The sequence below is a fragment of the Oreochromis aureus genome, linkage group 22 (assembly GCF_013358895.1).
Source record: "Oreochromis aureus strain Israel breed Guangdong linkage group 22, ZZ_aureus, whole genome shotgun sequence".
Lineage (NCBI taxonomy): Eukaryota > Metazoa > Chordata > Actinopteri > Cichliformes > Cichlidae > Oreochromis > Oreochromis aureus.
Window position 1 is genome coordinate 17,364,968 of NC_052962.1, and position 17,271 is coordinate 17,382,238.

Genomic DNA, 17,271 nt, shown 5'->3' on the forward strand with positions numbered 1-17,271 from the left:
TCAGTTCAAGATTACTTAATGCCTCCTGGAAATTAAATTGTGGTTTAATTATGTAATTATTAAAGGAATTTTATATAGCGTGTAGCTGACTCTGTCCCTCCATCCCCTCTCCTCTCCTATCCACCCTCCTCTTCTTCCATTAACTACTGCAGTCAAGCATTTGCAAAATCCCTCTTTAACTGTATACAGGTGTAGAAAGTGCTAGGACCATGTTTGCCAAAACTGCGACTGAATTCACTGAGCTAAGTAAATGAATGTAGAGTCCTATTAGCGTAAATGTTTGTGCCTTTTTCATTTGCTGCATGTTAATCAAAGCGCTCTGTCATATTAGCACCCGCTGAATCTCATTCCTGTCTAATGAAGGCACCTCGCCCTCCCCTCCACTACCCCATCGCCGCTTCCCACATTAAAAACTCTCATTGCCTTTCTGTAAGACCTAAGAGCCAACACAGCCCTTGTTCTTAAAACGAAAAGACACCACTACCTGGCTATTACGGTAAAACTGTGATTTTTGATGCTACAACTTTGTTTAAATCCGAGGCCCTAGTTTTCCAAGTGCGGCAGAATACTGTATTTCTCCGCTCGCCATCTTGATGTTTGATTGCACTGGCGGAAGCAACATCTTCGGCGGCGCAGCAGCGGGTGTGGTTCGGACTTCTACGGGTGGTTCACCTAGCAGCCCTTCTCCTATTTTCAAAAGAGAAAGGGGATTTTTTTTCTCCTGACAAGAACCACGGAGGAGCCGCTCGATTCTGGTAAATATGCTGCGCTTATTACCGCTTTTATACAATATCGTACAGTGCGTCAGGGCTTGGTTTAGCAAAGAAAATCGTCTTTGGCTAGGGAGGGGGCTCCGGTGGGGTTTTCTGATTTGGCTGGCAGCACAGCAGGTTTTGTACGGTGGCGCTTGGAACTACTTTTCATACGTCCTGGCTAGCTGTGCTTATCAAATCAGAAATTTAAAAATGGGAGTGTGCTTGAAAGTCGGGATTCTACTAATCAATTTGTTTGTGAAAAATAACGGCTATCAATATTGGTTGCTTCTCAGGACGGCTCAGACGCATTTTTAGCCAGTGGCCGAATTCCTAAACAGTGTTTGTTTATGTTAGCTAACTAGCCGATAGGTTAGCTGCGCACGTTAGGCTAGCATAGCGAGCTTTCAAGGTAAGCTAGCCAACCTGTTAGCTAATAGGGGTGGCTAATACACGCTAGCCCTTGAATTGTGTACGAATAAAATATAGGTGATTGGTGTGACCTATCCATTTAGCTTTTTTCTCGTTTAGTTGTGATTAGCCAGCTTGTTACGCTTGTAGTTGGACCCACCATGAGAGGAGGAGTCATTGAAGTGATTGCGGGGCGGAGGGGGGGTAGTTTTTCTCATTGGAAACCCAAGCTGCGAGGTCGGAACTTGGCCGTGGTAGGGGGAGGGGGAGAAATATGCCTTTGATGTTCTTTGCCGCTGAATGGTGAATTGTGTTCGTGCTGGCCTGGAAATACCCACCGCTTTACTCACTCGTTTGGAGGTGGAGGCTCGGCATTTCCCCTCAAAGCTAAGATAGCAAACCAAACAAGCATCTCGATCACTTACACAGGTAGAGCAGTCGACTGTGGCTTTAATATTGAGTGGTCACTGGAGAAACCCAGAGCTTGACGATTTGGTTTGGTTTTGCCAGAAATGAAGTTGAGTGTGAGTTGGTAGTTTTTCCTGAGTGTTCGAACACTTTTTTTTTTTTTTTTTGTAACAGGTATATCTGCTGTGCGGGCTGAGGGCAGGCAAGAACAATGGCTACCCAGTGTAAGTATGGAGAACTGATCATTTTCAAGAGTTTTGTTTTAAGATCTCAGTATAAAGTAACATTTGAGAAAAGGAGAAGCATGACCAGATGTCACGGTATCTTAAATAATTTGTTTTTAGCTTTTTCTTTCATGTAGTTTTGTCTTTCAGTAAACTGAATGCATCTTAAGTTGGTATGACGAGTAATATTAAAATTACCAGCAAAGTACCCTAGAGTATCACATGTGTAGAGAGAGAGAGGGCTTTTTTTTTCTTTTTTTGGTTTCAGTTAAAAAAAAAAAGTGTACTTGTCAATTTCATTTTTTCCCCTCTTTGTTTTCTTACAACAAACATCCATAAATAAGGTTGGTGAAAGATCTTATTTGAAAACCATAAGTAAAGTTGGTGAAGTAAATATTTATTTTTCTAGTGTATTCCTTCTTGTGTCTCACTTTCTTTGTCCTTTTTTGCACAGCTGATTTGATGGAGTTGGACATGGCAATGGGTGACAGCAAGGTTGTTGTAAGTCAGTGGCAGCAGCAGTCCTATCTGGACTCAGGCATTCAGTCTGGCGTCACAACCACAGCACCATCCCTGAGCGGCAAAGGGAACCCAGATGCTGAAGAGGAGGATCCAACTCTTTATGACTGGGAGTTCAACCAGCCTTTCACTCCAGAGGCTACAGGTATGAGATACTAATGTGGGTACAGGAGCCAAAAAGCCAAAAAATTATATCCGCTCAAATGCTCACTTCATGAGTTCACTCACTTGTACTCATGAAATATGTTAGTCAATATGGTGAATGTAAAACAAAATGGAAATGTAAAGACACAAACAATTTTGAGAAGAGTCAAATTATGGTAAGACTGCTTTAGTGGTCCTGAGGCATACAGGCTTATCCTGTAGTGCAGGGGTGGGCAATTCCAGGCCCCGAGGGCCGGTGTCCTGCAGGTTTTAGATCTCACCTTGGGTCAACACACCTGAATCACATGATTAGTTCGTTATCAGGCCTTTGGAGAACAGGACATGTTGAGGAGCTAATTTAGCCATTTAAATCAGCTGTGTTGGTTCAAGGACACATCTAAAACCTGCAGGGACACCGGCCCTCGGGGCCTGGAATTGCCCACCCCTGCTGTAGTGAGTACCAACAGACAATGAGTCGAGGAAGGACCAACTACAAGCTCATGCTGTGGCAAGTCTGATTCATGTCAACTACAACTTGGAAATTACAGGACTTAAAGGATTATGAACTGTCTTGGTATCAGATATCAAAGGACACCTTCAGAGGTCTTGTGGTGTCCATGCCTAAGGCTTTGAGCTGGTTTGGTTATGTGGCGTGTACTATTAGGCACTGATTGGGTTTCGGGTGGTGGTTTTACTGTGTATTGTGAAATTACTACTCTTTTAAAGAATTGATCGGGAATAAAAAAAAAAAAAAAAATAGCAACCTAAAAAATGAATGTAATCAAATTCATTTAAAATAAAAACGGCAGGCTTGATTGTACATGATTGACATGCTAGAAGAAAAACTGTTCTTTATATTTCTGTAGCGTAATTGTATTGTAATTTTCCATCTCTGTCAGACATCGAGGGCTATGCCATGACCCGGGCCCAGCGTGTACGTGCTGCCATGTTCCCTGAGACTTTGGAGGAGGGCATCCAGATCCCACCTACTCAGCTGGATGCAGCCCATCCAACTGCTGTGCAGCGTCTTGCAGAGCCATCGCAAATGCTAAAGCATGCTGTAGTTAACCTCATTAATTATCAAGATGATGCTGAGCTGGCCACTCGTGCGATCCCTGAGCTCACTAAACTGCTTAATGATGAGGACCAGGTATGCGTAACATGTTGATACACTCAGATGCTGACAAGGTAACTTCTGATATCGTTGTAGTTGGTAGCAATACAGCTGGTATCACTAACAAACATATTCTCTGGCCTAGGTTGTTGTGAATAAAGCAGCTGTAATGGTGCATCAGTTGTCAAAGAAAGAGGCATCTCGCCATGCCCTTATGCGTTCACCACAAATGGTTTCAGCAGTTGTTCGCGCCATGCAAAACAGTGGTGATGTGGAGACTGCTCGTTGTTCTGCTGGCACCTTACACAACCTTTCCCACCATCGAGAGGGTCTCCTTGCTATCTTCAAGTCTGGAGGCATCCCTGCCCTGGTCAAGATGCTGAGGTAAGAAATGGGATTTTAGTGACAAAATCAATGTTGTAACATGTGCTGCAGCCAGCCTCTTCAACCTTTAGTACAGATTATGTCATGGAGAATGTCAATGAGACATTTGGTGACTAGAATACAGAACACCTGACTGAAGCAATTTCCACACTTGGCACTGCAGTCCTGAACTTTTCAGACATTTACAGGTTGAGGTGCATGTGTGAATGCAAATGTAGTGGCATCAGATGTTAGGTCGTTAATCTACCATCTCCCTTGGACATATTCTGTGCAATGTCCAGTTGTGCAAATGTGAGATTGGTAGAGGCTAGCTAATAGTTTGACAATGAGTTTTCCATTGGCAAACTAGGTACAGAGCATTTCTCTGTACTTTTATTCCTCTTGAAATTAGGTAAATGTTCAATTCACAGCTAGTAGGTTGTCGTTATGTCTTACTTTTCTGCTTGATGTGTCCAACTTGCCTAATTTGATGTTTCTGGTGGTGTTTGCTACATGTGAGAAATGACACTCTAGGATGGTGTTCCAGTGCCCAGTCCAGGATGTTCAGCATTGTATAGAACATTTCTTTAAATCTTTGGTTGCCTTTTATTATAATTTCCCACTATTAAGGTATTGGCAAGTGCTTAATTCATCATTTATATAACATTACTCCTACTTAATATGCCATTTATAAATATACATATTAGGGCTGTTTGATATAACGATATATATCGGATGACGATATAAAAACGTCTATCGTTTCATTTTACGCTATCGTTTGTTTCGTGGTGTCGCAAAATAAGCTGTTTACGGCAATATTTTTTTTTCACCGTTTTGATGGTCACTGTAGTGGCTATATTAATTTCTTAAAGTTCTCTCTTTCACTTATATTTAATATAACCACACTACGGACGGACAAGCACCTGTTTTTATGCGTTGTGGTTAGCAACAACGACGGTAACACGATTGCGTGTCTGCTTTATGTTCCACATAAACCTTTCACAATAAAGCTCAAGATCCTGTTGAGGCTTTCCTCTTTCACGTGATTCAGTTTATTTTGAAGATTATTTACGGATGAGAAGTTTAAAAAAAAAAAAAAAAAAAAAGAGCCGTCAGGTGCTAAAAAAATAAACCTTAGACTCAAATGTTAGAACAGATTTTTCCCCGCAGCACGCCGTGTAATAAATACTCACAAAGAAAACGGCGGCCGTTACAACTTATGTCTAAAAATGTATCGTTTCATGCATCTGTTAAAACACTCTACTCCAGCTACATGACGCGCAGCTGGAAACGCTTCCCGCAAGTCGAGCTGCCCGAGATTCACGGAATTTACAGAAAATGTTAAGTTTTTGTGATTTATATCGTTATCGGGACGATAGAATTCTTATATCGGGATATGAGATTTTGGTCATATCGCACAGCCCTAATACATATGACTGATTAATAGCAGTGATTGCTCTATAGCAGCGGTCCCCAACCCCCGGGCCTCGTACCGGTCCGTGAGTCGTTTGGTACCGGGCCGCGAGAGTTGAGGCTCAGGTGTGAAATGTATGGTTTTCAGGGTTTTTATCGGTTTTCAGCGTTATTTTATTATCGTTTTTATCGTTAACTCGGTTTTCCTGGGTCTTTTCACGTGTGTTATGAATAAATCTTCTTTTTTTCGGTACCGGTACTAGTTTTATTTTGTTGTATTTATCCGCGACACCTTAAAGGCCGGTCCGCGAAAATATTGTCGGCCATAAACCGGTCTGTGGCGCAAAAAAGGTTGGGGACCGCTGCTCTATAGTGTACATCAACAGATGGGTAGTACTTGTATGTATCAGTACAATAACAGATGGATAAACGTCTGTATTTATAAATTACATTCTAAGGAGGAGTAATGATATATAAATGATGGATTTAGTGATCGCTAATACCTTACTAATGCTTAATAGTGAGACATTACAAAGTGCTACCCAATGTGCTATGCAGTGCTGCTTTATAGCTTGTAATGTCTGCTTGGTATAGTTTTAGAGTATCATTTGAGTTCTGTACCACTAGTTATTTGCAGGATATCTTTATTTTAAGATCATCTGTTCTCTGATGCTTGAGCTTTCCACAGTCTGCAGTGCAAGTCTGTACAATGCAACAGTGTGTTCTTCTGTAACTCTTATCAATTATGACCAAGCAAATACACTGGAAATGTTGGCACTATTATAATTTTCCACAACTATGTACAGTTTAGCACGCATACTTTGATGTGGGCTAAACAGATTGACAAATGTTGGTTGTGTTACAATATAGCCAATCCAGACATTCACAACCAGACAAATTTCAAAAGAAAAGGTCCTGCAACTCAGTTGAAATGTCTGCCCTCCTTCCTTTCTTTTAGTGTTTGCGTTTCTTCATGAAAAGCCTAAACACACAGCCAAAACAGTTGGATCTCTGGCAAGTTACAGCCTGTTGGATGGCGCACATGTGTGTTTGAATTTGTTCCTGGAATCATATTACTAATGGTTTAAGTGAAAGATGGAGCAGTACATCAAGAAGAAAGGAACTGCCACCTTTTTGTAAAACTGCTGAATAAACTTGCATATAGGTACCATTTTAAAGTTTTTAGGGCTTTAATGGTTTGACCGTGAGGTTTTTATCAATTTTGCAGTGAGCATTTCTCTGTACTGCTTTTATTGCTCTTGAAATTATGTAAATGTTGCCTTGAGATTGGATGAGAGATGAGAACAGAGCAAGGAAAATGTGATGTACTGGTTCAGTTCTCTTAAGTATCAGCATTAATTTGCAAATGGCTTTACAGTAGATGTGAGTCCTGGTAAAAATTTTTGCTGAGTAATTTTCAACTGCTAAACTTAACTGGACAATTAATAGGCTTCTGGAGACTTAATAAAACTGCTGTTGAATTGCATTATTAATGGTTGTATAATCTTTGGAAGTTAGATATAGTTAAAACAATTTTGAGTATTCATAAAATGTGGTCTTGCATCTGTGGCTTATGCAAACAACTCAAAATGTGTAATGGCACTTAGTGTATCTTATTTTTTTTATTTTTTTTTTTTATGGGCATCTAAGCTGAGTCATAATGCCCTGTGTATGACAAACTTGCACTCTGTGTGTGAATGTGTGGCATGCTTGTTTGCATTTTACTGTTATGTAGAGTCTTTGAAGATGAGTTAACTTTTCCATAACTTTTTTTTTTCCCTCCCCCTTTAGTTCACCGGTGGACAGTGTTTTGTTCTATGCTATCACCACACTCCACAACCTGTTGTTGCATCAGGAAGGGGCAAAAATGGCAGTGCGCCTAGCTGGAGGATTGCAGAAGATGGTGGCACTGTTGTCCAACACTAATGTCAAGTTCCTGGCAATCACTACTGACTGCCTGCAGATCTTGGCATATGGCAATCAGGAAAGCAAGGTATTGGAGCTCTGGCTAATTTATCAGTTTGCATACATTGTCTTCGTACTTGTCTGCTAAAACAACCAGCAGTTTGTATGCCAGTATAAACATAAACTTGTCTTTATTCTTAGCTGATCATTCTGGCCAGCGGTGGTCCCCAGGCCCTGGTCAACATCATGCGGACTTTCACATATGAGAAACTGCTGTGGACCACAAGCAGAGTGCTCAAGGTTCTCTCAGTCTGCTCAAGCAACAAGCCTGCCATTGTAGAGGCTGGTATGTATAAAATTAAAAAATATAAATACAAAATAAAAATGTATGCTATATTTAAATCATTGTTGTACAACTGTGGGCATTATTACATGTCTCGCTTGTTTACTGTTGTGCTTCTAATAGTGAAATGTTGTCTGACCTTGTTTGTAGGAGGCATGCAGGCTTTGGGGCTTCATCTGACGGACCCCAGCCAGCGTCTGGTCCAGAACTGCCTCTGGACTCTGAGGAATCTTTCAGATGCTGCCACTAAACAGGTACAACATACAAGGGCCTCCTCTTAAAAGAATCCCACTTAATGTAACTTCTTTAACAAAACACATACATTCTGATTGAGTCTACTTTATTTAGATGTCTTTTCTGTCCTGTCCTCTGCTCTCTAGGAGGGGATGGAAGGTCTCTTGGGCACTCTAGTCCAGCTGCTGGGCAGTGATGACATCAATGTCGTAACATGTGCTGCAGGCATCCTCTCCAACCTGACCTGCAACAATTATAGTAACAAACTCATGGTCTGTCAGGTAAGTAATACACAGCTTCTGGGAAATTATAAAAATTCTGTGGTGTGGAAATGAATTTAAAAAAAAATCTTTATCTGCCACTATCCCCCCCCTTATGTTAGGTTGGTGGCATTGAGGCTTTGGTGCGAACAGTACTTCGAGCTGGTGACAGAGAGGACATCACAGAGCCTGCAGTCTGTGCACTTCGTCACCTGACTTCCCGCCATCAGGATGCTGAGATGGCCCAGAATGCTGTTCGCCTTCACTATGGCCTGCCTGTGGTGGTCAAATTGCTGCACCCTCCATCCCACTGGCCTTTAATCAAGGTCGGTATTCCTCTACTTTTACATATTTCCAGGTGACTGGTAAAAGAATTCATGAAAATATATTCCAATTGTAAATATGCCAAATATTCCTTCCCTTATAGGCCACAGTTGGTCTGATTCGCAACCTGGCTCTCTGCCCAGCCAACCACAGTGCTCTGCGGGAGCAAGGGGCTATCCCTCGACTGGTGCAGCTGCTTGTCAGAGCTCATCAGGACACCCAGAGGCGCACTAGCATGGGAGGCAACCAGCAGCAGTTTGTGGTGTGTAACAAGCTAGATGTTTTCTTTATCTGAACGTAGGGCTGCCACAAACGATTATTTTGATAGTCGACTAGTCACGATTATTTTTGCGATTAGTCGATTAATCAGATCATGCATCCATTGGATGTAAAACGTACAGCTTATTGCACCAGCATGCATCTGCTCTTATATAACTATCATTAGCTTACAGCTTTAAGTGTTTAAGGTATGTGCTAACCAAAAATAAAGACAAGATGATAGTTTATTAAATTTTAATGACATTTGTAGTTTGTTTGGTGGAGTTTAATAAACTCAGCCGTCTGCTCCTTGCTATCTAAAATATAACAGGACACCGGAGTATATTCTCGAGCACCTCACACTTCTGATAATCAGTTGATTATTCAGCTGTGTAAAAACTATAACTTTCATCTCAGCCAACCCGATTTACTCAGGAACAAATAAAATACTAAAAGAAGCCAAACAATATCATTTTTAAGTTATCTAAGTGACTAATATATCATGTTTAACCTGAGTAGCGAAAGACGGTGGTGGGTTTGAAAACGATTTGCCGGGAGTCCGGTGTTTTCACCGGCTCTAGTGAGCCGTCAACCCCGGCTAGCTATCGAGCTGGTGGGTAACAGACGTCTCCGAAAACGTCGGAGCGCTTTTGAAAATATGTGATGTCTTGATAAACTGAGCAGATATTTGAGGTTTACACAGCTACATTCTCGCCTGAAAATATGTTAAACGTTTATTTTGTGACCCAGAAAGAATAATAAGAGTGATATTAAAACTAACTAGCTGCCGCCATTGTTGAAAACTGAGCAGGGCCGCGCTATGAATTCTGGGACACAGCTGCTTCTTCTTCGGGGTTTAACGGCAGCTGGCATCCTTGTACATGCAGTGCTGCCATCTTCTGTTTCAGTCTGTCATTACACTCTTAAATCCTACTACTCATTCCTGCGTCTTTTGGGATCTTACAAAGCTTCAAACGACGCGTCAACTATTAAATTAGTCGTCGACGATTTTAATAGTCGACGTAATCGTGACTAGTCGACTAATCGTGGCAGCCCTATCTGAACATCAAGAATGTGGATTTTTTTTTTTTTTTTTTTTTTTTTTTCTCTTTCCCCTCCTCCTTCTTCCCTTTTCATCTCATAAAAACTTGAATCATACAGGAGGGTGTGCGCATGGAGGAAATAGTAGAAGGCTGCACAGGAGCTTTGCACATCTTGGCCCGAGATGTGCACAACAGAATCGTCATCAGAGGACTCAACACCATTCCACTTTTTGTCCAGGTGCGGATAAAACTCCAACTTACAGTTCCACGCCCAGTGTTTTGTTTTGTTGTTTTTGTTGCTTTGTTTTTTTTTAAATATCTTTTTAGTTTACGTGTTCTGTTTGTGACACTTACAAATTTCCAAAATTTACTGATGCCAGATTTATATAAAAAAACAAAAACAAAAAAAAAACAAAGAAGCTGGGATAGTCAAGTCATCTTTATTTATATAGCACATTTAAAAGACATCAAGTGTCGGCCAAAGTGCTGAACAGAGGGATAATATAATGAAAGAATTAAAGTAGAAAGAAAACATTTAAAAAAAGAATTGTAAGACAAGTAAGAGTATATAGCATATAATGTACATGCAATTATGCACATACATATACAAAATTGTACACATTCACGCACAAACACACAACATCCAATAAGATAAGAGACCAAATAGACTAAAAAGGATATCAAGGATATCCGAAAGCCTTGGAAAATAGGTAGGTCTTGAGATTCGATTTAAAAACTTCCAAGGATGAAGAGGATTTTATGAAGGGGGGAAGACTATTCCAGAGTCTCGGGGCGGCAATGTAGAAAGCCCTGTCACCTCTAGATTTGAGCTGGGAGCGTGGAACTGATAGAACCATCTGACTGGAAGAGCGCAGAGATCGAGTGGGTAAGTGCAGGCTAAGAAGATCTGAAATGTAACCTGGAGCCAAACCATGGAGAGCTTTAAAAACAGAATCGATTTTAAGGTTTTACTATGTTTAACTGGTAGCCAATGTAGAGATGCAAGTACCGGGGTAATATTCCCTCTCTTTCTAGTACCCGTCAAGAGCCTTGCGGCTGCATTTTCAACAAGTTGCAGGCAGGTCAGGCTTGAGTGACAAATACCTAAGTAGAGAGAGTTACAATAGTCAATACGTGACGATATGAAAGCATGGATAACAGTTTCCAGGTCTTTAGATGACAGGATATTTTTGAGTTTAGAAATGCTCCTGAGCTGGAAAAAACTGTCATGAACAACTGAATTTATTTGCTTGTCCAGCTTGAGAGAGGAATCAAAAATGAAACCAAGATTTTTTTACATGGGGATGTACATTAGCTGATAATGGGCCCAAATTGTTTCTTATGAGACTAATAGAGTCCTGCTTACCAAAGATTATAATGTCGGTTTTGTCATGATTGTTTGTTGGATGTCTCTAAACTTTCTCAATGTATGTCACTAAGACACTCTGAGACTTTCTGCAGTGTACTATCAGCACCTGGTTGTAGAGAAAGGTAGAACTGTGTATCGTCTGCATAAGAGTGGTAAGAGATCTGGTGTTTCTGAAAAATGGAGCCTAATGGGAGCATGTACAAGGAGAGTAAGACGGGGCCCAAAATGGAGCCCTGAGGTATTCCACAAGTGAGTGTAGCTGGGGAAGAGTATTTGTTACTCAGCATCACAGAATGTTCTGCTCTCTAGGTAAGAGACAAACCATTTTAGAGCAGAGCCTTGGATGCCGACACAGGGTGTGGGTTGTTGTTTTTTTTTTTTGTTTTTTTTCTTTTTTTTTTTACACTTACCATTGCTATAATCCCTTAGTTCTGTGCAGTTGTATGTTGGGCAAACATCATTTTGAGCAGTGTAATTTCCCCATATGGTCTTAGTTTTTTGCACCATTTGTCCACTGCTTACACTAATTTTATTAACTATATTGTTCATTGTCTGCTTTTGTTTTCAGTTGCTTTATTCTCCAGTGGAGAATATCCAGCGTGTGGCAGCAGGTGTGCTGTGTGAACTGGCCCAGGATAAAGAAGCTGCTGAGGCAATCGAAGCTGAAGGAGCCACTGCACCTCTCACTGAGCTGCTGCACTCCCGTAATGAGGGAGTCGGTGAGTGTGCAAGGAACAAAATACAAACTGTACACATTTTTGCTAGTGGTAGCTTGAAATGCCTGACTGGTGTTGCTGTGCATTCTTCTGTAGCAACCTATGCTGCAGCTGTCCTGTTCCGCATGTCTGAGGATAAGCCCCAGGACTACAAGAAACGCCTGTCTGTGGAGCTGACCAGCTCTTTGTTCAGAACTGAGCCTATGGCCTGGAATGACGTACGTGTACATTAATATCTTTAACTTTTGCATTTTTCCCATTGAAACGAGAAAATGAGGCAATAATTTATATTTTTGTATTAATCTATACTTGCTGGTTTACCTCAGATTGTACACCTCACTCTCTTCTTAATCTTTCTATAGACCGGAGACCTGGGATTGGATATAGGTGCACAGGGAGACCCACTGGCTTATAGGCAGGACGGTGAGTACTTCAATTTTGTTAATTTATATATGCTCATTTCTTATGTGCAGCTCTGTAAGTTGACTCAAAAGATTAATTCCACAACTTGCTGTGATGAATAGCATTTTTTTTCTTCTTCCAAGACTTAACCTTATATTTGCAGGATGCATGTGGTGTTATTAGAAAATGTATTCAACAAAGCTTAATATTCTAAATTCTATATTGAAATTCTACTTACACTATTTGCTTAACTAAAAATGTAATGGTTATTTCTCGAAATGTTTACCCAGCATTAGTGCCACTTTGTCACTATGAAGTAATGCCAATCAAACCTGGACTAAGAAAATTGTTTGGTTTTTTTGTTTTTAAAATAATGTGCGTCTGAGACTTCACATCCATATGACTGCCCCACCCTCCGCACCCAAACAAAGTCACAAAAACAGAGTACCGCACTCTTGCTACCTGACCAAGACATGCATCACCCAGTTAATTAACAGGAATGACTAGAATGATGCGCCGCAAGCTAGCATACAAGTTTTACAGTTTGCTGCCAAGATCAATCTTGGAGAGGTCACAACACAATTTCACCAGACTGTTCCTGCAGATCTATTTTCTGCGCTCTCTTTTGAGAGTCAAAGTATTGTTCTATTACTCAAAAGAAATAAAGAACAAAAACACCATTCTGACTTAAATTGTTTCTCAAAGTTCAGATGGGATAAAATGCCTCAGAATAAACGGACCAAAACCAATATTTAAGATTGCAAAATAACTGTTGTTGTAAACGATCGAACCTAATTATCTCCCCTACCCCCCCGCTGTTTTTTGTTTGTGCAATGCGCTATGTATGCTTGAGGTTTGTCCATAAAATTTAAATGGCAGAAAAGAGAGTGCTTTGACAGAAGTGCAAAACAAGATTATTTAAATGCACAATTTAAAAAGTGACACATGACGAAAGAGCTGGTAAGAAACAATAGCATATTTATCACACATACCCATGCTAGAGTATTTTTTGGACTGCTCATGCTGTTTGCAAACTGATACTTAATCTCACTGAGAATTTTAAAAAAAAAAGTTATATTGTCCCCTTGATAGGTGGTTGCCCGGCAGGATGATGGCATCACATCTGAGGAATAAGTCAACTATTGTAGATGCAAAATAAAAATAAATTGCTTTTATAAGGTGTTACTGGTGCATAAATACTTAAATTGGTCATTTTATCCAATTGCAGGGTCCTTGCTAGGCAGCATGATGCTGTAATATTTGATAGTTATAACTTGTTTGCTCATCTCCTGATCTAACGAGTTGGTGGACAAAGAAATAAGTGCATTTTTAATGTATTATAAGATTTGCTTATGTCGCACAGTGCCATTTAACCACATCTACCAAATTGTGTTAAATAAGTTGTATAAAAGATGGACGTGGCCTCTGTGATGTCACCCGCTGGTTTGTAAAGCCCCACTCTGCAGTAACTGAGTATTTATGCTATTACCAGGTGATAATTGAGGGTTATGACTAAAGCTGCACAGTCTGCACTTTTCAGACCAGGGAGCAACATAGGTCCTATAATGCTATCTGTGGTTCAATCGCAAGTTTTAGCCAATAAAATCTGCTTTGGCATGAGTGGGAAACAAGGGGCTAGCTTTAATTTGAGCCCTCTGTGACTAGTAAGTGTGCCTGGCTCTGATCAGTCTCCAAAGTAAACAAGACTCTATCAAGAAATTAATTGTTACTGCACTAATATTTAGAATTGCTAAGGGTAACAGATTTTTGGTTTGCAGGTATGAATTGGCATCACGCTGTTGCTTATTCAGACCCTTTGTCCACATAATATTTGTATGTTTCTGCACCTGAACAGTTTTATTACTGCATAGAGGCCTTTATTAATTTGAGATGTGACTATACAACACAACCCACAATTTTTTATTATTATTTTTTTTTTTAATGATCAAAATGACCATTTGTGCATCACCTTCATTTGTTCAAGATCATATGCTGATATTTATGTTTATATTTATGGGTGTTCATTTTGCTGTTTAAGAGTAAAACAACTGTAAGCTGCAGTGTGTTTATAGTTTTGACCCTTTATCACTTACCGTACATTTCTCTCTTTGCCTTTCAGATGCAGCCTACCGGGCTTACCCACCAGCTTACGGTCAGGACACCCTGTTAGACCCTATGATGGAAGGTGCCGACTACCATGCTGACACTCTGCCCGACCTGGGTCACCACACTGATCCATTGCCAGACCTCGGCCACACCCAGGACCTAATGGACAGCAACCAGCTGGCCTGGTTTGACACAGACCTGTAGAATTGGTAAGATGGACTTGATTATCAGTTAGCAGTAAAGCTTTTTTCTTTCTCATATCACCAGCACAATATTAATATATGATCTTTGTCCTATGCTCTTTTTGCAGTTGTATTCTGATAGAACCTGCATTGTGATTGGCCTGTATTTTCTGAAGCAGCATTATGATTGGCCTGTAAAGTGTTAAAGGTAAAGAGGGGAGTAAGGGGTATTAGAAAGTGCCTGACACAAGAAAACTAAGATGGTTGCCACAGGAATGTTAAAGCAAGTTGAAAGTGTGTGTGGGGGGGAGAAGGGTTAAAGGATCAGATGTGGAATCACTCATTGGAGGTCTTGGAGCAGGTTACCATTATGGATGAGTGCAACAGAGATGGATCTTAAAGTTTGAAACACAATTGTTTTAGCCTTGCCTGTATTATCAGTTTTTTTTTTTTTGTTTCCATTTTTCTTATACATTTTTTATTTCTTTTTTTTGTATTACTCATTCTGTTATGGTACTGACCCAGCTTGCCTTCACTAGCCATCTTCATTTCCTTTTTAATGCTAATCATTTGTAATTTTTTTTTTTTTAAACGTATATTACATGTAGTGTTAAGTTATAGTGATATTATACAATGTTCCTTTGGTTTATGGTCGAATGTGTAGAACACTAATAATCAGTTGAATTGTACTCTGACTTAAAGTGTAACATTGTGTAGTTTTTTTTATAATCTCGAAAATGGAGAATTATGCATTCTTTATGTGCTTGTTTAAGCATAAAATATGTCGGTGTCACAAATGTTCTAAAGAGGGATGCGGGTGAAATTGAGGGTGGGTTGGGGATAAATTTAGAGACAAGTGTTTTATATACAGTATCACTGGTAGGTTAACAACTATTTTGTATGCTATCATTGGATGTCTGATAGAAAAGTTTAACGCTATCGTTGGTGGTCTTATAAAACCGGGTTTTATGTGCTATCAAAGGTAGCTAGGTTGATGAACAGTTGTAGTCCTGCTGTGCTTATTTTGGAGACGAGGTTGTGACACGGCTGAACAATAAAATGACATTTTATTTCAACTGGTGTCTGTTATGTTTCTTTACTTAGAAAGTTTAGATCATGTTTTTTGTCAATTGTTAAGACTACAATCGTCAAATGATGTCCGTTGGATAATCACAGTAATCAGCACTTCAATAACTTTATTTGCAAATGTGATGTTTTAATTATTTTTTGTTTTAAAATGCAGATGTGCTAATTTCTGGCCCACCTTGAATTTAAAGGTTTACTATGTTATAAGCAGTACTGTAGATCAGCGGTCCCCAACCCCCGGGCCTCGTACCGGTCCGTGAGTCGTTTGGTACCGGGCCGCGAGAGTTGAGGCTCTGGTGTGAAATGTATGGTTTTCAGGGTTTTTATCGGTTTTCAGCGTTATATTTTTTTTTTTTTTTTTTTTTATCGTTAACTCGGTTTTCCTGGGTCTTTTCACGTGTGTTATGATAATTCTTTTTTTTCGGTACCGGCACTAGTTTTATTTTGTTGTATTTATCCGCGACACCTTATTTCTGGTCCGTGAAAATATTGTCGGGCATAAACCGGTCCGTGGCGCAAAAAAGGTTGGGGGCCGCTGCTGTAGATGATCAAAAATCACGTTTAAATGCACATTCATAAGACTTGAGGCTATTACCCTGCTGTAGTATTGGCAGTTGCTAATATTGTTGGTTAAAGATGGTCCCTTTTTCATTAAATGAGCTGAAATGAAGTTTGTTGTGGGTTTTTTTTTTTTTTTTTTTTTTTTGGGGGTTGTCTTTGATGGGGCAGAATTTGGCATTTGCTGCGACGCCCGGACATTTAAGCTGGTGCTGCTTGCATGATTGCTCTAACGACATTTAACAGGAATGGGGTTAATCCTTTTTAAGGCAGGTTTGGAAGGTCAATCCACTGTAACAACTTTCTTTGGCAGATAAACTGCAAGGGATAACTCACCTCTTTATTATATCTGCATGTTGTGCTGAATTAAAGAAATCCTTTTAAGTGGTGGAAATGTTGTCCTTTTTTTTTTTTTTTTTTTTAAATGTTAATGCACTGTAGAGGACTGTTTGTGCAAATCAAGGGTTTTTTTTTTTTTTTTTTTCTTGTGCATTTCACTCATTGGTATATAACACAATCGATGAGCTCATGTTGCCAGTCTGTAAAAGCAACCCCCGCATATATTAAACAGCAAAGGTAAAATATCAGACAAAGGACAGTTATCACAATAGAAGCTATCAAGACTATCTTTTCACATATAGCCAACAGTTTTGTAAGAGCAAAGATGAGTTGAAAAGCAAAGAAAACCAAAGTATCAATATGAACTGATCACAGAGTAAGACATGACAAAGCCCTGCTCAGGGAACAGTTTAAGGTAGATAATGGAGGAGAGCTGTTTGAAGTTCACTTCTCAATAGGAAGGGTGATGCTTTCTGTGAGCTTTTGACACTGAAGAAAACTAACAAAGGAGTGACTTAATGGCCTGCTTTAGTGGTTTGAGCATAGTTGTTAAAGAATAATGCACTATGCCTGTTATACTCTGACTTTTAAAGTCAGTGTTTTTAAGTCTGTCTTTACAAGCCCTGAAAATAACCAAACATTGAATTGAAATTGTAAGTGTATTCCATGTTAATGGAAATGTACTGATAGTGAGAACGGTCCGAATCCTTGGGTGGGGTCATCTACATAATCAAAGGCTTAACTTCTGAGGGAGCAGCTGTGCTAGAGCTCCAACGCCCAAAAAGAGGAAGAACCCAA

The 17,271-nt window shown here is 40.0% G+C and overlaps 1 protein-coding gene across 3 annotated transcripts; it reads left to right on the top strand.

Annotated features, from left to right (window-relative positions):
- Positions 1–432: 432 nt before the first annotated feature.
- On the top strand, positions 433–15,566 carry LOC116312008 (catenin beta-1-like). 3 transcript variants are annotated; one of them, XM_031729271.2, is made up of 17 exons: positions 433–755; positions 1,746–1,795; positions 2,250–2,459; positions 3,358–3,608; positions 3,718–3,956; positions 7,140–7,341; positions 7,455–7,599; positions 7,747–7,850; positions 7,977–8,111; positions 8,213–8,416; positions 8,518–8,676; positions 9,834–9,953; positions 11,653–11,803; positions 11,897–12,018; positions 12,163–12,223; positions 14,322–14,517; positions 14,619–15,566. In XM_031729271.2, the coding sequence occupies exons 2-16, from the start codon at positions 1,783–1,785 to the stop codon at positions 14,510–14,512; spliced, it is 2,307 nt and encodes a 768-aa protein (XP_031585131.1). In that variant the 5' UTR covers positions 433–755; positions 1,746–1,782; the 3' UTR covers positions 14,513–14,517; positions 14,619–15,566. The 3 variants fall into 3 exon arrangements, with proteins under 3 accessions (XP_031585131.1, XP_031585132.1, XP_031585133.1); XM_031729272.2 differs by lacking the exon at positions 433–755 and adding an exon at positions 1,448–1,592; XM_031729273.2 differs by lacking the exons at positions 433–755; positions 1,746–1,795 and adding an exon at positions 1,803–2,139.
- Positions 15,567–17,271: the final 1,705 nt, after the last annotated feature.

Bases quoted from the DNA above. Each gene is read 5' to 3' on its own strand.
- LOC116312008 (XM_031729271.2), top strand. The intron at 7,600-7,746 runs GTATGTATAAAA...CCTTGTTTGTAG, and splicing joins GCCTGCCATTGTAGAGGCTG to GAGGCATGCAGGCTTTGGGG. The intron at 8,417-8,517 runs GTCGGTATTCCT...CTTCCCTTATAG, and splicing joins CCCACTGGCCTTTAATCAAG to GCCACAGTTGGTCTGATTCG.